Source organism: Pistacia vera, unplaced genomic scaffold (genome assembly GCF_008641045.1).
Source record: "Pistacia vera cultivar Batoury unplaced genomic scaffold, PisVer_v2 Contig130, whole genome shotgun sequence".
In the NCBI taxonomy this organism is placed as follows: Eukaryota; Viridiplantae; Streptophyta; class Magnoliopsida; order Sapindales; family Anacardiaceae; genus Pistacia; species Pistacia vera.
The window spans coordinates 30,839-51,699 of NW_022195358.1; the positions used below are offsets into that span (position 1 = coordinate 30,839).

At 34.2% G+C, this 20,861-nt stretch overlaps 2 protein-coding genes and 1 pseudogene across 3 annotated transcripts; 1 reads left to right on the top strand and 2 right to left on the bottom strand.

Moving 5' to 3' along the window:
- Positions 1-297: 297 nt before the first annotated feature.
- Positions 298-2,009, bottom strand: LOC116122036 (annotated as a pseudogene).
- Positions 2,010-8,117: 6,108 nt separating this feature from the next.
- On the bottom strand, positions 8,118-10,562 carry LOC116122028. Of its 2 annotated transcripts, none has more exons than XM_031407935.1 (3): positions 10,320-10,562; positions 9,155-9,226; positions 8,118-9,026 (listed from the first exon to the last, which is right to left on the bottom strand). In XM_031407935.1, exon 3 carries the CDS (start codon positions 9,021-9,023, stop codon positions 8,148-8,150), a length of 876 nt encoding a protein of 291 aa, XP_031263795.1. In that variant the 5' UTR covers positions 9,024-9,026; positions 9,155-9,226; positions 10,320-10,562; the 3' UTR covers positions 8,118-8,147. The 2 variants fall into 2 exon arrangements, with proteins under 2 accessions (XP_031263795.1, XP_031263796.1); XM_031407936.1 differs by lacking the exon at positions 10,320-10,562 and adding an exon at positions 10,242-10,312.
- A 4,064-nt stretch (positions 10,563-14,626) lies between these two features.
- Positions 14,627-17,202, top strand: LOC116122012 (probable glutathione peroxidase 5). Its single transcript, XM_031407919.1, has 6 exons — positions 14,627-14,770; positions 14,864-14,940; positions 15,035-15,096; positions 15,512-15,630; positions 16,609-16,776; positions 16,889-17,202. The coding sequence occupies exons 1-6, from the start codon at positions 14,717-14,719 to the stop codon at positions 16,919-16,921; spliced, it is 513 nt and encodes a 170-aa protein (XP_031263779.1). The 5' UTR covers positions 14,627-14,716; the 3' UTR covers positions 16,922-17,202.
- Positions 17,203-20,861: the final 3,659 nt, after the last annotated feature.

A 20,861-nucleotide genomic window follows, 5' to 3' on the forward strand; every position in this document is an offset into this window, starting at 1 on the left:
TTCCATCACAGGTGTTGCAATTCCCAGAACAAGACCATGTCTAAACCTTTAATACATTTTTAACCCAAAAATATTTCATATATCATCATCAAATGTCACATTAAGACATGATATTCGCTTGTCTCATGATTGATTAGTTGTAAATTCATTCTTTATAAAGAAAACTATAAGGAAAACTCTAAAGAGAACGGTAATGAACTGGCTGAAACAACAGGAAACAAAATGGGAGGACCTGCTCAGCCACTCCGTGCACATTTATTTTGCTGGAATGAGATGGCAGAAATATGAATGACTAAACTCTTACTTAGTGGCACGTGATCAATTATGAGCATGTCCAAATAGACTGGAGATGGGCAGTGCCCAATGACATTTCAACATAAATATAGCAAGGTCTTGGTGGCAAGGATAACATAATATAATGGAGTGGGCTCAAAACTATCAGAAAAGGTCGATGTTCAAACCCTCATTAATACGTCTCTGTATTTTGTCAAGCAATTTGAACGTGGCGACAAAAATTAAATAAGATATAAAACAGAAAGTGACACTTGAATCCGCAGACTTATCGTCATGGCAACTTGGAGCTTGGGTTGCAAAAGAAATTCACACCTACTTAAAAAGAAATTTTTGCAGAGGATATCAACAAGGCAACTGATTTATCATTAACAGGAAATCTATATGAATTATTGCAGGGCCAAACTGTCATCCACAAAAATGACCATACATAAACACAGGGTATTACAAGACATAACCTGTTGAGTAATGGATGTTTTGAAAAGTAACGGTTAGCAATAATTCTAACCCGTCACAAGGAAACATTTCGTTGGAGCAAGCAAGACTCGAGAGCACTTGACCCAGGAGTCGAGACCAGACTGATCATTTGATTCAAGCTTGTAGAAAATGAGGTTGGCTGACCATCTTATCGGATGTCTCACTTTCTAAAATTCTTGTAAGAATCCATTAGCAGACACTAAATCCTTGCCTGCAACACTAAGCAAAATGCCAATAAAAAAATAATCTTGTCAGGGTGGTGCTACAAATTTTAGCAGGTAAGAAAACAAACAAACTACCTCACAATTATAATTTTCCACTTTATGCAGAAGATGATTAAGTCAAAAAAGGCATGAGAGTCTTAGGTATTTATCAAACAAGGAAAGAAAGATCTTTTAAAACCTGCATAGTGATGAGTACGATTTTTTTAAGCATCCCAATTCCTCACTGACAAGATATGCATGAGATGGTTGCTGCAAGTAAGTACCTGGGATCTATTCCAACTACTACTCCCGCTCAGATGCCTCCTCTGAATCAGACAAAGGTAAGAGGATGCAAATCCCAAGCATATGGCCATTGAGGCACAATAATACTCGATGCAACCTCGTAGACACCCAGCTGAGGTGGCACTCTGTGGACAAGCTTTGGCTTGCAGCATGCTCCACAACTTTGCCTTGCATAAAGGGCATACTTCTGTTGGATGAAGCTGGGCCCTCCTTTCAATCAGCATTTTCCTAACCTTTGACATTGAGAAGACTTAAAAACTCCACGGAAAAATCCTACATCCCCTTACCTCCTTGGTCTAGATGCTCGCATGGATCAGATACATCAAGATATCTGTTCTGCATTGTGGCAAAAAGAAAACTCTTTCCTGATGTCAGAGAACCGGTCCTGTAAACAAAGTGGCCAGGGATCTTACTGCTATTGAACAAGCCACCCTTGCTACATCCTGAACATAAATAAGAAGCTTCCCAAGTGCCCTCCAATTTCCCATCGACACTGTGACTCCCACTAGATTGCAGATCAGCACATCTTTGGAGCCCTTGTTCGGCAAAACTCCTTCCATAGCACATGCAGCTTGGCAAGATTCATCAACCATTTGCATACCAGGACAGAGTGGCAATAAGCTTGGGGTTCCAGTTCAATTGTTGAAATACTAGGAAATCACATCTTCATAAGATGTCCTTTCTGCATTGACAGCTTGCTGAGTGTATGCAACGATACTGCTTGGTGATAATCATTGTTTCTACTATCCCATACTCGACAGAGAAAGATAATGATACTGACTGACATGTATAAGTCAACATATCAAAGGGATTAAAGTGCTATGATAAGCATCAGTTTTATTTAGGCACCCTCGTCTTTACCTGTAATGTGTCCATTAAAATGAAAAGAGATAATTTCCTGCTTAAATAGCAATTTTATGCAGGAGGACGCCTCAAGCTACTCTTGGGAAAATCCTTCTTCATTATTGTTACAACATTTCTTTTCAAATAATTTCACAGCATCATAAAAAATAAACCCAATAACGGTTAACGAAAAACAAGAAATGGTTGAAATTACACTCTGAACATACAAAAAAGACCACAAGAATCAAAGCCACACCAACAGTGAACTAAATTACTAAGGAATCGCCTTCGGCGAACATCGAAAAGCACCTAATCAAATGAACTACACAAGGCACTGACCAAGTCGAGCAAGTTAGTTAAGAAACAAAAAGAGCTCTAGAGCTATTGTACCTTTATGTCACACATACTCCAACAAAATATCATGGCTTTTAAGTTTCAACGACGCACATCAAACTTCATAACTTATTTATTTCCGTCAACATCCACTTGTTGGAGCCTACACACTATCATGAAGTAGGTATTTTTGCATTTCAATAGAAATTTTTTTTCTTCAACATAGAAGCTATAAATCAATGCTGTTACTCAAAGCCAAATTCTCATATCCAAAAACCACATTATAAAAATTGACATCATTGTCAAAGAACCCACAATAAACTCAAGCAACAAACCAATCAAGAGAACCCACATTCACAACTTCCCGTGTAATACTAAATCAACATTAAAAAACAAAAATCTCCAACAAATTAAACCACATCAAAACCAGCTCAAACAGAAGCAAACAAGCTGAAACTGGAGCTAGATCGTAAGTGACATGAAATCAAGAACCCCCCGACTTTTCACCTCAGCTAATGAAGTTCCTGCATGCACAGTCCTCAAAACCCTAGAAAAACCATCGCTGCACAAAAAACGAAAAATATTAGGGCTCTGCATGTGCTGAAATACCAAACCAAACAAATTAACCAAAAAAATAAAATAAAAAGACTTTAAAGAGCAACAAATTCCAACTCACAACAAAGAAAAGTTGTAAATTTCCACTCCCACAAGGGCAAATATAGTCAAAACGAATTTATATTTACAGAGGAAGAAAGAAAAAAGCGAGAAATTGCAGTGTGATAGAGCGAGAGAAGGGGCTTTGGGTTCCATATAGAAGAAGAAAATGTAAATATTTGAAGGACAAGATATGTTGACAGGTCAGTTTTTTAATCGAAGGAACGACAATGAGAGGACGTCACGTGGACTGATGAGCACGTAGACGATTACGTGGCGGTGCATAGGCGGCAAGTGGGATCCACTTTGTCTTTCTGTCAGCGATCTGATTGGAGGTTCCTTTTGAAAATACGGCAACGTATTTGACTGTCATCTACAGTTTTACTGTTGCCGTGTCGGTATGATGAAAGGGTAATGCTTTCATGTCCACAAAAGATCTTAAACCCTCGTATTTGTCCACGTGTCCAAACCCTGAATTTTTGGAATTTTTTCCTTATTTGAGATTTCTGTTTGTAACGTTGCAGATTGTCATTTCCTGTTTGCATTTTTCCTCGAGGATGCACGCCTCACCTTACACTTTATAATATTAATATTAATTATTTAAATATTAGTATATATAAAATTTAATTATATGATAAATTTATTTATAGAAAAAGATTGGATTATATTTAAAAAATACTATATTTATATCTCAATCTCACAACCTTCTCTTCACTCTAACGTGATAGCTGAGTTGACACTATCACATCTAAGAAATGACCGTTCTTGTTAGTCAAAGTTATTTATTGTCTTAAGTGTGATTAGAGGTAACTAGGGTGTTTAAAACATTAACCCGAACTGGTTTTTGGTTCGAAAAATTCCCAAACTGATTTGGAGGGGAAAACCGGTTTAAAAAAAAAAAAGGGATAATCGGTTTTCCCTTCTTTTAATCAAACTTTATTTTTTATTTTTCCTAAATTAAATTATAAATATAAATAATACAATATCCTAATAAAATTAAACATTCAACATATCTATTATGACACTACTAACAAACATTTAAAAAAAAATATTAAATTTATCTGATATATTATTTTTTATTTAATATATAATTTTTATTTAATATATATACATCCGGTCACAAAACCGGTTTTGATTAACCGTTTTTATTTTTCCTCCCAATCGGACATTTGGTTTTTTGAATTTTTCAAACCGAACTAAACGCTTTTTCGGGTTAACATTGTTTCATGTTCGGTTCAATTTTTGCATTTTTTTAACAACCTCTAGAGATAACGTGACATTGTCAAATCAGCTACCATATTGGGGTTGTAAGAGAAGGTTGTGAGATTGGGGTTGTAAGCGTATAGTACTTACATTTTTTAAATTTATAGATTTTTGTAATTAATAATTGCTAAATTTGTTGATAATTTTTAGCGCCAAAATATAATCACTCAATGGGATATTTTTACTTACAACACATTTTTTTGGATTATGATCCAAAGTGATTTGTCATCCAAGGATACACTAACAAATTTCTTATTATAGAATAATTTTAAATATGATCTTAAATATAATCAAAATATTTTTTTATTTATAATAAAATTTCTATCTCTTTGCACTACAAATGTCATCAATTAATATTATTAGTTGACATCTAAAACAGATTTATTGTGTTTTTATGATACAATACAAAATTTTTTAAAAGGAGTTGAGTATTTGAGACAAGTATTCTTAAAAGGAAAATAATACAGTTACGAAGGATGTATCACCGAATGCATGACGCAATCCGTGACTGTCGATTAATATTAATTCATAATAATCGACGGTTAGATTACGTCACATCATTGGGTAGTCGAATTCTGTGCACATCTTTCGGTAACGTAGCATTACTCTTCTTAAAAACCAGGATAACATCAAAGCAGACAGGTTCATAAAGATGAAATGTTAACATGATGTCTGAGGAAAATCTAGGGCTCTTTTTGTTGTGTTTGTTTTGGATGAAGAGTGGGCAGGTGAAGTGGAGTTATCAAGTGAGCATGAATTGGTTGAATTGGAAGGAAATGATGGACTAAAAACGTGATTGCAAAATCCTTACTCTTCCATTGGTGGTCAATCTAAACAATCCAGAAATTTAAAAGTGCAAGCAAGTGGTAAACTAGGTTTGGTAGGTCCTCTTAGTCTCAATTGTGTGCCGACTTCGAAACTAGAACTCCATCGAATCCTATATTTTAGGAAACGGAAAACTGGCCAAAGCCCAAGTTTTAAACTAGAGGCCCTCTTGAACCTTGTAATTAGAACTAGAAGTGACCCGTCCAGCCTGGCCCACAGCTGGTTACACTTTTGGCAGTCGATCCTAACCTCCTGCCACAAAGCAGGCCCGAGTTAGGCCCACCTTTTTTAGGGGAATAGTTAGCCCTCTCGGCCCGCCACCCTAACCCGCCGGGTTAGTCTGCACGCAGGGCCGGTTATCCCTTTTTTTTTATTAATTACTTTTCAAATAAATAATTACAATTTATAAATGAATAAATTATAAATGTAATTGTTTTTAGCTAACTTTTAAATATCAATAATTCATTAATTTTTTTTTATTAACTTTCAAAGATTAATTCACTTTTAATTACATAAAATTATAATATAAGAAAATTAGTTTATTCATTATCAAAAAGTAAAATAAGAAATTACAATAATTTTGGCCTCGTTAAAAACCTCCCAAGAAAAAACCCAATAGGAAAAAACTTAGTAAAGAAAAAAGAGTACAATATTGACAATAATTACTAGTTACAATTTACAAAACACTAATTGGGGGTGTTTACACATAAAATTTTTATATACTATATATACAATAAATTGAATGATTAAATTTAAATTAACTTCACCAATCACTCTTTGTCCCATAATCTATATGAAAATATTGTATGAGAATATTGTATATGTCCTATTACTCTTATCGGTTTGGTCATCAATGGTCAATTTGTTAATAAGTCGTTTTATAATGGGCCGTATTAGGACTTAGTCTTAAAAAATGTTTGATTTTTTAATTAAATATATTTTAGTGCTAAGTATTTAAAAATTTATATAAATAATTAATTATTTGGATTATCTAATAAATAATTTATTATAAATAATAATAACATGTGTCAAATCACCAATTATATGATTACGAAGTTTTATACATTTTAATATATGATTTAGAAGTATAGTTTAATATTATTGTGTAAATTATTTGTAAGAGTTTGATCAATAGTTTAATTAAAAAAAATTAAAATAGGGAAACTTGAAAAAAATAAATTTTTTTATTTTTATTTTTTTTTACCATAGCCAATAGCAACCCCCAACCCAACGGTTGCCATATAGTAACCCGAACCCGCCCAGGTTTGCATGTGGTTGGTTCAACCCGCCCGATTATAAGACTTTGGGTTTGGGTTGACCCGTCTAACCCGACCCATTGTTCCACCTCTACTTGTATCTTTGAGAAACGAGAAATAACGCCCTTTTGCTATACAAGTGTCCATGAGAGGGCTCAAAACTCAAACCTTGTGGGAGCAAAACACAAGCCGAGTATCCGGCCAAACACTTATAGGTGTTATATGATCATTTTAAAGTATGCTACAAAGAATTGAAATAACAAAAGTATTATTCAATCAAGAACAAAAAAAAACCACAACATTGAATGAGAGAAAAGTAAAAAAAATTAAAATCTAAGAAAGCACACATAACCAGCCAATTTTACAGTCAAGAAGCTTCCCTTTCCACACTTAAAGGTACATGGAAGTCTGAGTAATTTTTTTATTAACTGTATATTAACAATCACATTGGGTATGGGATTCAAAGAGGGAAATGAAGCATACCCTCCAGAAAATGTATTGAAAGCAAGTCATTCAGTACACAAAGGATTCGGACATTCGCTCAGTATCTGGGTTCTCTGGAGTCCACCGAAGCAATCTACTTTAACACTTCTGCAACTACATAGCTTGTGAACTTCACTTCTTCACGCAAAAGCTTAGGTTTATTCACTACCATATTTTGAAAAAACTAAGAACTGTTAATAAACGATGTACTCCAAGTCAGGCGACAGTGTTTGCCGAAGGTTTGGTATCTTTGAGGGAAGTAACTGTTTCAAAGCACCAACCAAGGCCTTAACCTTACTTTTCCTCGGATTTCAGCAAGTTTACTTGCTGTTTGTTCAATGACGTTATTAACAGGTTTTGGTCCTTCTTTTTCCCTGAACATCTTGATGTCTCAAAAACCTTTTGGGAACTGGATTTGCTGTCAATCACCACACCATCAGTTCCTCTCTTCTTAAAGCTTCTTCTGCCATCACCCTTGAGATTTGGCTTCTCTCCAAGCACTCTTCCTCTCCGAACTTGAGCCTTCTTGGACCATTGTGTCAGACTGAATGTAACCACCTTTCCCTTCCTAAAATGTAATTTCATTGCCTGGAACCTTTTTCCTCAGAGTAAACCATCATCCCTTTCTAACCTCCTCGGTGTTCTTCTCCATAGTTTCTTCTTCTTCTTCCGTGCTGAAGGTTTCATCAGATTCAGAAAGAAAGTCGTCTTCTGTTCCAGTCTCTGTATACTCTGATATCTCTTGCTGTTCTTCATTATGTATGATGATGATGAAGAAGCTGGAAGGATTCGGCTAACGAGCATGATGGAGCGGAGCTGGTTCGACAACACAGCTTTCGTTTTGACACATTCCAAAGATCTGTTTCATTTCCATCTTGATAACATACAGGGTTTTTTCCTGGACCAAATCATCGTTAGTGTGCTTAAGCTCAACCGTGGATTCCTTCGGTTCATCTGTTTTAGTCTGGCCCTGATCCTTCATAGAGACACAACTTTCAAGCTCTTATGCTTCTGGAATTTAGGCTTGCAACTCTATTGAGGAAGGTCTAGGAGACAATGATCCTTGGGATGCCAGAGAAACTCTTGGGAAACCAATACTTTCTTTGCAACTCTACTGATAGAAGGTTAGGAGACAACGTGCCCTGGAGATGCCTGTGAAACTCTGGGGAAGCCATTACTTTCTTTGCACCTCTACTGATAGAAGGCTTAGAACAAACTATGTCCTTGGAGATGCCTGCGAAACTCTTGGGGAAGCCATTACTTTCTTTGCAACTCTACTGATAGAAGGCTTAGGAGACAATGATGCCCTTGGGGATGCCAGTGAAAGTCTAGGGGAAGCTATCATTTTCTTGACAGCTACTTTAGGGGGGCCTGTCTTGATGTCACTGTTTCTTCTGCCACTTAAACCTCCTGAAATATCGGGAGATGATAATGGCTTCTGCACCAGAGATTTCGCCTTCAAAGAAGAGGCATGCTTTGAAGCTGCATTTTTTTCTTTAGATTTAGATTTAATTGGTATCGAAGACTCCTCTGTCTTTGCCAAAGCGGACAGTTCCTGCCTATTGAATTTTGGGGATTCAGACAGACGGGATTTAGAAGTGGGTGAAGGTCTGAGCTTGGATGCTGATGTCCTCTTTATCCCAGACAGAACTTCACCCTTAACTGGATTACAGCTATCCACTGACGTATTAAGCACATTTCGGACATTCAATGATTTTGGAGATACTTCATGCTTGATGATCTCAGGTATGTCAGATGAATAGGTTTTTGGAATGGGAGACGATTTGGGTCTTGCCACCAATGTCTTTTTCCTCTCTGGCAATATCATGCTTGCCGTTGGACTTTGGTTGTCAATTGATGGTTTCCTATTACTTTTTGCTATGCAAGGTCTTCCCTTAGCTTCAAATGCATGCTTCTTGCCATACTTGCAAAAGTCGTGACAAGAACCAGTAGAGGCTCTGAGATAATGAGGAAGAACCTTCTCTCCACTTTCGGAAGAACTTGCATTTCCAACAGATTTTCTCCCTGAAGTACCTCCATCAGATTTGGTCCCTTCTGGAGTTACCAGTAAATTGCCACTCTCCTTGGCCATCAACTAGGTACAAGATAAAGGGAACCAAAAAGGTTCAGAATAGACAACCTCAAAAAGTAATTATTAATATTTATGGTAGTCAAATCGACGGTAGATTAAGCAGACAACAATCTAGCAAGTAGCCAACTCACCGCAATCTATTCCAACGATACAGTGAATCAAGAAAAAATAATAACTAGAGCAAATTTCAAAAAATCTTCAACCTGAAAAACAATAACAATAAATAACATCAAACATGCTTCTTAAAATCAGTAAAAACTCATGTTCACAATCAACTTTCAGAAGAAAAAAAAACATATATCCTTAGAAAGCATTAACAATTAAAGAACACCAATGACAAAAAGATGTCTTCAACTCTTAGCTTCATTAAATTTGGCACAGATGAATGAGGAAACCGAATGATCTCCACAATAACAAATAGAAAAGCAGATATTTAACTAAAGGTAAAAGGAAAAAGCATCCAAATCTATTAGATCAATTAATAACAGAATAAATTCTTTTCTTTTCTTATACAGGCTTGAAGCATTAACTCAAAATGGTAGACTTTTATGCACTCCACATTTGCACACAAGAAATATTCCAGAAAACACAACAAATCAACCTTTACTTCCAGAAAGAAATTAAGAAACTCCATTATAACTTCCGAGTCTATCATAAACTTGAACTTCTAAAAATTTACCAGCTCCACTCATTCAATCAAAAATATAACAGCGAAAACTTTTCAAGTCACAAAAAAAAATAAAAAAAAATCGCAGATATTAGACCCACAAAAGAAAAACAAGTACCCCAAATTGCATGAAAGAAAGCAAAAAAGCAGTGTGAGCAGAACACAAGCAATCCAATCTCCAATTTACCAAACAAAAAACAACCCAGAAACTAATTGGAAACAAGTTAATAACAGACCTATAACTTCACAACTGTACTACACTTATCAAAATTATTGAAAGTATATATAATAAATGTCACAAGTCTAAATTTATTCAACAATATCTTGATATCATCCAAACCAAACCATCTCCCGAAAATTGTAAACAGATTACTAAACAAGCGTGCAAGCTAAGCAACCCCACTCTAAACATCAAACTTAAACTGAAAGAACCATAAATAAAAAACAGGTAAAGCTAAAATAAAAACCAGATACAAAAACGGAAAAGAAACAAGCTCATATTTTTAGCCAAACCCAAAACAAACAAAAAAAAAATCAATTTTGGAACCGACCCATTTGAGAAAACGAGGAGATAAAAGAAACCCACAAAGCATTTGGAGGAAAAAGCAAAAGGGCTATAATAGAATTACCTTTTGTTGCAAGTGTTGTGCTTAACCAGAAAGCTAAGGAAAAAGAAAATGAATTGTTTCTTCTTTTTTATATTCTTGGTCTTGTTGTTTGTGTAATTTGGATTGTTTTTGTCTGCTTGAGAGATCGTGCAAGCAACTGTTGGTGTTATTTGAAGTCTGGTTGTGGGGGAACTTTCCTATGCTCCACCGCGTTTCTTGCAGATTATTTGGCGTTGAAAGAGAGAGGAAAAAACGTTTGAGAGGACTGTGGGATGGATTGGGAGCCCATCCAAAATTCCTTCCGAATTTTATAGAAAATTATTTTATTTATTTGTTTTACCTTAATATTATTATTTTCCGAACCAATCCAATAAAGTTATCGACTTGGTAATATTACAAACAATATATCAACGTAAAATTTATAAACTTATAACATAAAACTCGTAAATGAAAAACATTATTTGACTTAAAGATATTATCATGATGTAAAAATTATATTCACATAAAGTTTGTAAAATTATAACATGAAACTTGTAATATTATTTTTCGAACCAATTTAATAATGTTACTACTTTATCATCTTATAGTGTTTTCATCGACGTAAAATTTATAAACTCATAATTTATAAACCAAAAACGTAAAAATTTGTAAAATGCACTTATACAATAAATATATAATTTCGTTTAGTAATATTTGAAATATATTTTTGGAGTAATTTAAAATTTATTTATTATTTTAAAGTAAGAGAATCTTTCTGAGTTGATATTTTAGTTTTTAATTTATATGTCAATGAGAAACCCAAGGTTATTTTAATAGAGAATTATTAAATTTTTAACATTATTTTTGGAAACTTCTATAAGAATAAAACAATACCTTAAGAATACTGCATTTTCATATGTTTTTTTTTTAAATAAAAATACATTTTAATTATGATTATGTGGTTAATAAGTTTAGTGGTTAAAATTTTAATTTTTTATTAAATTCACATTAAATATAAGTAATAATATAAACAAAATAAATAATCTATTTTAATTATTGAAGAGAAATAAATTTATGAAAATTAATCAATTTTATATTAAATGTGACATTTTAGATGAAATGTTGTTTTCCAAATCTGGTTTCTAGAAATTAAGTGTTCAATAATAATTTGTCATTATTAGGAAATAAATATAGTTTTTCTTTTAATATTCTATTTGGCCTCAAAACTAATTGGGGAAATAAATATAATTCTTTTAATTTTGAACATGATCTTATTTCTTGTGGTTTTCATTGATTAATTTGTAACAATTACATTTTTTTTTTTTTTGGTGACTTTATGGAAAGCTACAACTTTAATATTTATAGAATATTACTATTTTTAGAGGAAAAAATAATAATCCATTAAATATATTTTCTATATTATATACTTTTGAATAATTAAGTTAAGATTCTCTCTCTCTCTCTCTTTTAATTGTATCATATAAATTCTAAGCTGAAAATAAAATTTTTAAATAATTTAAAAAAATATGTTTAAAAAATTAATAAAATAAATGTCTTGATGTTAAGCAAATATAAGAGAAGGAGATTTAGTTTGAAATTAAAAAAGAAATAAGAAAAAAAAATTGGTGAAGATATGATTTTATTTTTTATACAAAATCTTGGAAAATAAATAAACATATAATTATAAAATTGATTTTATTTTTATGCCAACTCTTTGATTTTTTTTTTTTTTTATGTATAATGTTAATTAACCATCTTACCCTTACGTATATCAACCTTTTGACCATCTTGCTCTTTTTCATAACGAAATTTATTAACAGAATTGTGTTATGGCCTGTGGGTAGTAAAATTGTATTTTGAAAATTTTTGGATAAGAAAGTGTCAAACTATTATTTGGGTGGGGAAAGGTGATTTACTCTTTTATTAATTATAAAATTGACTTTTTTAATAGTTCTTATTTTTTAAACATTCAAACTCAGATTCTGCCCTGGTTGGTTCATTTATTTAATTAATACTTTTAATTAATTAATTAAAGTGGGAATAGCTTCAATCTCTAATCATCTCATTTAATACTTTCTCAAAATTCAACTCATTCTTTCGCATCAAATTAATTAATTAATTAATTTCCCCATAATCAACTTTTTAATTAAGTGCTTTAATTAAGAGGGTTTTAAAACTTAAGCTTGCCCTTCTGGCAAGAAATCCATTTTTTTTTCTTCATTTTTATTTTAATTATATAAATAGTTAAAGAGGGAGGCAAAAAAAAATTAATTTAAAAGAACAAAATGTAANAACTCATTTATTTAATTAATACTTTTAATTAATTAATTAAAGTGGGAATAGCTTCAATCTCTAATCATCTCATTTAATACTTTCTCAAAATTCAACTCATTCTTTCGCATCAAATTAATTAATTAATTAATTTCCCCATAATCAACTTTTTAATTAAGTGCTTTAATTAAGAGGGTTTTAAAACTTAAGCTTGCCCTTCTGGCAAGAAATCCATTTTTATTTCTTCATTTTTATTTTAATTATATAAATAGTTAAAGAGGAAGGCAAAAAAAATTAATTTAAAAGAACAAAATGTAATAATAATAATAATTAATTAATTAATTAAAAGGACTTAATTCTCAAAAGATAATATTATAAACCTAAATATCTATAAATTCGGTGCCAACCCCATTTTCTTTCGTTACTGTGATTCACACTAGAAAATAATGTATGAATAGAACGACTTTTTCCTACCCAAGGTTTTCCTTGATGACACTTTCTCATCCAAAAAGTTTCAAAATACTATTTTTTCACCCAAAGTTTATATTCCATTGATACCCAAAATACACTTCACTTTCTCAATCGATGTTCGACGAGTTATCAGGAGTTAGAGTAAAAGGAGTTTTATAGAGTGGAGACCGGTGGATCAAATGGTGGTGACCATCTGAATATTCGACGTAAAAATCAATCAGAAATTATTTAAGAACATGAAAACTTAGCTTTGTGATAATCGACAATCGATAAGAAATTAAGTACCAGAGTGAAAAAAGTTTTGTAGAGAGGAGATTGGAGGTTGAAGTGGTTGTGAAAGAGAGAATTTTCGCGGCCATAATAGGCCAGAATCGGCTTTGGGTAGTAAAGGAACATTAACTTTGGGTGAAAATGTGGTATTTTAAACTTTTTAGGTGCGAAATGTCATGAAGGCAAACCTTGGTTTGGGAAATAGTTATTTACTCTGTATAATTATTTAATGAAATGGTTGAATTTCTCTAGAATAGGCCAACTCATTCAATTTGAAGTCATCTTCTTCAATTACAAGTATTAAATTTTATCCTTAATTTCATAATATAATAAAATATTAATTAGTCGATTATATCAACTTATCATAATATATAATTACTTAGCTTAAGATTATTATTATTATTATTATGTGAAAATCTTTGGTGTGAATCTTCTAATTTTTTTTTTTTTTTTTAATTTTTAAAGATTTCCACCTAGTTTTTTTAAGATATAAAACTACTAATGGACAACATTTCAGTTAAGATTTTGGTATTAAAAACTTTAACTTATAAAGTTTTCTCATTTTTTAAAAGTTGGCAGGATTTTTTATTTAAAAACCAAAATACCCCTCATTTTGATATTGTCCCAATTTCAAAAACCTAGATTCTGCCTTTAACTACCTGTTAATGTTGGCATTTGCACCAACGAAGAAGTACATAGGATTCGTAGTAGGATCTACATTTATAGAAAACTCATGATTTCGATGGTGAATCAATGGATGAACAATAACACAAAGAAAATATTTTTAAAGTGGTTCGGATGTTTGACGCAAATCCTATGTCCACTGTTTTTGTATTGTTTTTTTTTGTTTTTACTGTGCACAAGTAACATTTACAAAATATGAATGAAATCTGATCCCTAATTTGAGTAAAAAGCTTGCTTATATACTATTAGAATGACAAACTTATAAATAAAATTAACCTAAAAAGAATGACATGCGACGTGAATCCATGCTTCAGGGATTTACCGCACAACAATATCTATTATTGCTCTTTAACGTACTTTAAACTGCATGATTTTAACTAATAAACCTAAACCATATAAGGGGATAAATGCGATTAACTCCAAATTCACACAATACATTTTTTTTTTTTTTTTTTTTTTTCTGTTTGTTGCTTGTGGAAGCCAGTGTAGAAGCACTTTTTAAAGATGGTGCAAAGGCATGGGGCATTGGCAGGAGCAAGTGCTTTTCCAATGAAGAAAAAAGCCTGAGCTTCTGGCTTCTGCTTTTGGGGGGAAAAGTTAATGCTTTTNAAGAAAAAAAAAAAGTAATAAATTAATAAGAAAATCAAATGCCTGTTGCATAAAGCCATAAACGTTGAACCTCCAAAAGATAGAAGAGGAAACGAAAGCGAAGAAGCTAAAAAATAGTTGCATCTGATACCCAGATGGGGGCTTCTCCTTCAGTTCCACAGAAATCAATCCACGAGTTCACTGTCAAGGTTTTCTTTTTGGTTATGTTTTTGCTTCAATTCTCTGTTTCTTTACTGTACCATTATCATTTCTTTGTGTTGAATCATTTGGGTTTTGAACAGGATAGCAGAGGCAAAGACGTGGACCTCAGCATTTACAAAGGGAAGGTCCTTCTTGTTGTCAACGTTGCCTCCAAATGGTATTCTTTTTCCCCTCTCTTCTTTTTGTCTGCTTCTGGTTTCGGGCTCGATTTCTGCTTTTTTTTTTACTCTTCTTTTTGCCGTTTCGAACAGTGGCTTTACGGATTCGAATTACACCCAGTTGACTGATCTCTATAACAAATACAAGGATAAAGGTTCCTTCTTTTTTTTCTTCTTATATCTTTTAATGTTACATGTTTCAAGTGCAAAATTCTATTTTACTTTCTTTATTTGTGATAAAACCAGATTAGTTATTTTGCTTATTGTCACCTATCAGTGGATGTGCTACTGTAAATTTTGTTTTGTTTTGTTTATCTGGGTTTTTTCTTTGGCCTACTTGAAGGAAAACTCATGCATGAAATAGTACGTTACATATATATACAATTAATTTTTTTTTTAAATTTCTTCTATGTTAAAAAATTGTACAAGAGTATCTCTGCTTTGATGTCGTACTCATCAACACAAAATTTAGGTGTTTATATGTTGCAAATATATGTTTCTTTTCTGATTTTTGTATAAATGTTCTTTTTTCAGGGACTTGAGAATTTAAATTTTATTGGATGATTTCAGGTTTTGAAGTCTTGGCATTTCCGTGCAACCAATTTTTGAAGCAGGAGCCTGGGTCGAGCGAGGAGGCTCAAGAATTTGCGTGTACAAGATACAAGGCTGAATATCCAATTTTTCAAAAGGTAAATTTGTTATTATGAAGATTGGTAATTTATCTGTATCATTATCATGGCATTTTTTTTCTCGGTGTTGCCTTTACTAAACTGAGTCAATTTAGCCTTTTTGGAAGTGGTATCTTAGTGTATTTGCTAAATGTGAATGATCTAATTACGGAAACTCTTTGCATGGAGAGGTTGGTTTAGTTTTCATTGTGAACCATTGTCTTTGCTACTACTGTATTATGCTAACAGTTATAAGTGTTAACTCCTCCTGGTGCTCGATGTGAATAATTTAAACTTGGTAGTGTTTGTAAATTTTGTGTCGTTTAAAGTGTGCAATGACATCTTCAAGTCCAACAGAAAATGGAAAAAATAAAAAGAAACTCTTGGACTTTAGAAACAATCACAATTGTAATAGATAGAAGAATAGGCATAATGGGTATGAAAAGAATATGATCCATCTCATGTAGCTTTGGCTCAGATATTGAGGCTTTTCTCTTATGCAAAATCACCTCAATAACCTGCTTGAAACATAATGCCTAACATATTAAGAATTAGGTATGAATTTCAGTTTCTAAATTTGTTTGGCATTGATGCTGTCTAATGTGTCACAAATTTATTCTAGTTAATGGTTCGGCTTTATGGTTTTCCTTTACGGTTTTCTTTCACGGTTTTTAATGATTAATTTTGTGGTTAAATCCAGAAAATCAGACATGTCTCTTCAACTTAATTCTTTCTGGTTGATGTTCACCTATAGTGAAGAATACTCATTCAAAGTCGAACATTATTAAATTGGTTGTTATTATAGATCTTTCACTATGTTTTATCAGTTTATGTAGTTTCAAATATGTCGATGGTTTCTCACATCACCATGTTTTTTCTTTGAAAGTTGAGCTGGTGTTTGTGTCTTTTTGGATATTCTGGCCTTGATTGCAGAAGTTAGTTGATGACGTTCAGTGCTAATTGTAATTGATAACTGATGCTCTATCATCTTATATTTAGGTACGTGTCAATGGTCCAACTACTGCACCTGTCTACAAATTTCTCAAAGCAAATTCTTCTGGATTCTTTGGGTCCAGGATAAAGTGGAACTTTACCAAGTTTTTGGTTGATAAGGAAGGGCATGTCATTGGTCGCTATGGCACAACAACTCCTCCCATGGCAATTGAGGTACTGTGTGTCTCCATCATGAGTGCTTCACATCAATACATTTGTCTCACGTTTCGTGGTTTTCAAATAACTCATGTTGGCCTTCCTTTTTGCTTTTGGTTTTTTGATGCAGGCTGACATAAAGAAAGCTCTGGGAAATGTTTAAGTAATATATGATTATGGTTAATCAAATTCGGTTGAAGTCCTGATAAGTTATCCGATGACTGATGTAGCTTTTTTTTTTTTTTTTTTGGTTAAGTGAGTGATGTAGCTTTTGTATTGCCTTACATATTATGTTTTATTCCTGTCTTGTCTTCTGTTTTTGTTCAAGTGTGTATTTCCTGTATAATATAACTGATAAACTTCCAAATTGTTTGTACACTGAGGTTGTAAAGATATTAGCCTGGTGAAATAAGTGATAGTGTATATACTGTTTGTTTTGTAAAAGATTAGCAGCCTGCAGTCATGTGAAGGTCAATATCAGCAATTTCCATGACTAAAAGATTAGAGGGGACACCATTTTTCTCTTTTTAGTTGATAAGAAATGATGGAAGATTGAAAAAAGGGGTAAAAAGGATGTACTCTTTTTTCAAGCCTACAAAACTTGTAATGATTTCTATGTAGAAATGTGATTGCCTTTTCGTTTTCTTTATCCTTAATTTAGACTTGGGCATTTGGGATCGGTCCTACGAGCCTGGTCCCAAACCCGGACCAGGCCCATGGAGGAGGGACCGGTCCCTAGATTGGGCCCTCCTCCAAGGCCCGGGCCTGGGACAACCCCTTGGAATTTTTTCAAAAAAGTCTTCAAAAAAATATCCAAAAACCCCCTATAATTTTGAAATTGACAAAATATTAAAGGTTAAATTGATATTTTACAAAATTTACTAATCTCCGGGTGCGAAAAAATTTCTAGGCCCCTAAAAATTATATTAACCCCCCCCTACATAATTTTATTTAACCCAAATAGAAAAAAAAGTTGGGGGGTGAAAGAAAATTTTCCAGGCCCATGGGACTGGTCCGGGCCTTGAAATTTCTCATGGGGTCCCAGACCTATGAGTGACTAGTCCTAAATGGGACCAGTCCCAATCGGGCCCAAACCTGGACCCGATTGGGATCGGTCCTTGCCCATGTCTAATCCTTATTATGATTTTTAAAACCAAGTTTTGGGCTAGCTTTGAGCTCTGAAGCCCGTGGGACTACTTATTAATCCATCACAAAATGAAGAACCTAGTTGAATAGTGAATAAATAGACTTGATGGATAAAATGCAGGACCTACTATGAATGCTTCTTAACATGAAGCTGAAGGTCAGAGAACAATTCCTTAACCTATGGAGTTTGGATACATGATTGCAATCGATTCCACCTCAGCTTTTGATTAAATAATAAATTTTTTTTTTTTGAGGTTTTTGAAATAATAAAAATTTCTTTATTATCAAGTTAGGTATTAAAATAAATGACAGGAAGATAATTTGATAAATATTTTGATCGACCCCCGATAACTAAATGGTACAACAGAAAAGGGCATAAAGGAAAGGGCAAGGATTGACAGGTGGCACATCAGTACAACGAGTGTGATGAGTTAGTTAGAGTAGGAACCTAGAATAAAAGAGAGGAGGTTGGATAAGTATGCTATCAAGGAATTTAGTGGAGAATTGTATAGGAGGAGCCGACCCCAGAAGATCAGCCTATTATCTGCTTATTTAATGTTTCTTTTCTATTTGTAATTCAATTCTATTATTCTCTTAATACAAATATCAGCTTTATTTGATTGCATACTGTGTGTTGGATGTTTATTTGAAGCTTGCTGGTTGTTGTGGTGGACTGAGCGTGAGAATTGACTAAAGAATTAGAGTCAGGTTCCAATAAACTGGTATCAGAGCTAGAAGATTTTAGGGTATGGTTGGTACAAGGATGGAAAATAGATTAGACAACGTTGAGAAAGATGTTGCTAAGGTGATTGAGACGGTGAATGTAATGAGGGAGATATTGATGGATATACAGAATTGGGTGCGTAAAAAGGATGAAGAAGAGGAGGAGCGTAGAAGAAACTTAGCTGGGAACTCGAGTTGTGGCTGGGAAAGTCACAACTAGCAAGAACTCCATGAAAATCTAAGAAACCAAGGCGGAGCTAACGGAGGAGGTCGAACAGAAAATGGGCTTCACAGAAACCAGGGAACCCAAGGAGAGAACCCAACAAGGGATGGATGCAATCAAGGTGGAAAGGGGTGGTATCGGCGTGATTGGAGTGGCCGAAAGTTGTAGTTGCCTATCTTTTCCGACGAAGACTCATGGGTGGATTTCAGGATAGAACGCTATTTCACGTCCAACCAAATTGCGATGAGCACCGAGTGTCGATGACAATGTTGTGTATGGAAGGAGAGGCCTTTCACTGGTACCAATGGATGGAGACCCGATTGGCGATGACCACTTCGCAAGGTAGCCCTCTCTCAATGATTTAGTGGAACTTAGGAGGTGAGTCCCTTGGAGCTGTTGATCGCGACAAAGCAGAATGGCACGATGCTGGAGTATCGTTGTCGATTTGAGGAGGTGGCAGCGTTAACTGTCAGAGAAAGAGAAGAAGTGTTGACTGTTGCGTTTTTTAATGGGCTCAAACTAGAAATTAAAGCTGAAATAAAACTGCAGTAGCCTAATATAATTGGTCGGCCCAATTCTCTGACTCACGTGACCCAGCTGGCCCAAAGGGTGGAAGAGAGAAACCAAATTGTGGATGAGGCTAGACTTGGACCAGACCGGTTGAACAAGTGGGCTCATTCATCTATTGGGTCACAAACCTATAGCTACTCGACTCGACCTGAAGAAACCAATAGGACCCAAACGCCAAATGAATCAACCCGATCTTTAACCTCGAACCCACCCCTAAGACAAAGTCAAAGCGAGATTCATTCTAGTCCCAACTCATCCTCATTGATCAACTTTCAGCCAAACCCATTTCGGTGAGAGTTCCCTTACAAAAAGATGACCCAAGTTGAGATCCAAAGAAAAAGGGAGAAGGGTTTATGCTACTGGTGTGACACTATATACTCACTAGGTCATCGATGTGGGGACAAGCAAATCCAAGTGCTGTTAGTGTAAGACAATGATCCAAAGGTGAATGAGTTGTCCACGGAGGAAGACAAGGCTGAGGAAGAAGTACCAAGGACCATTGAACTTTCAATCAGTTCGGTAGAAGGCATAAATGGACCCAAAACCTTGAAACTAATAGGTGAAATTGGAGGTAAGGGTGTTGTAGTATTGATTGATAGTGGGTCTCTCATAACTTCATCAATAAAAAATTGGTAGAAGAGTAAAAAATTCTAGTGGTCCAAACCAAACATTTTGGAGTCAGAGTTGGGGATGGTTACAGAGTGAGTTGTCTGGGAGAATGTCGTGAGGTGTGTTTGAAGTTGTAGAACATCACTATGGTTCAGAACTTCTACCCTTTCAACATGATCAGCGCCGACGTCATTTTGGGCATTGCATGGCTTGAAACCTTGGGTGAGATCACAATGAACTAGAAAAAGTCAGTGATGAAATTTAATCAGTCTAGAGAAATGGTAGCTTTGTTTGGGGATCCTACACTGAGTAAGACAAGGGTGTCATTGAAGAGGATGATTAAGACACTACAGACAGAGGGACCACGGTATTTGTTAGAATCTGGAAATCTGCAATTACATGAAGTGGGTGAAATAGTGGTGGACAGTAGTATTTCTAAATTGTTGAGGGAACATAAAGCCCTGTTTGAACCCTTACCAGGACTCTCGCGGGCAAGGGCGCATGATCATGCCATCAGGCTAGAATAGGGAGCTCCAGTCCTTAATGTCAAACCTTACTAGTACCCATACTATCAGAAAAAACGAGATAGAAAAGACTGTTTGGAAGATGATGGCCTTAGGGATTATCAAACCAAGTGTCAACCTTTTTTTCTAGCCTGGTACTCTTGGTAAAAAAGAAAGACGGAGGGTGGCACTTTTGTGTGGATTATTGGGCACTTAACAAGATAACCATACCCGACAATTTCCCATCCCAACTATAGACGAATTATTCGATGAATTAGGAGGAGCCACGATGTTTTTGACATTAGACCTTAAGTTGAGATATCATCAGA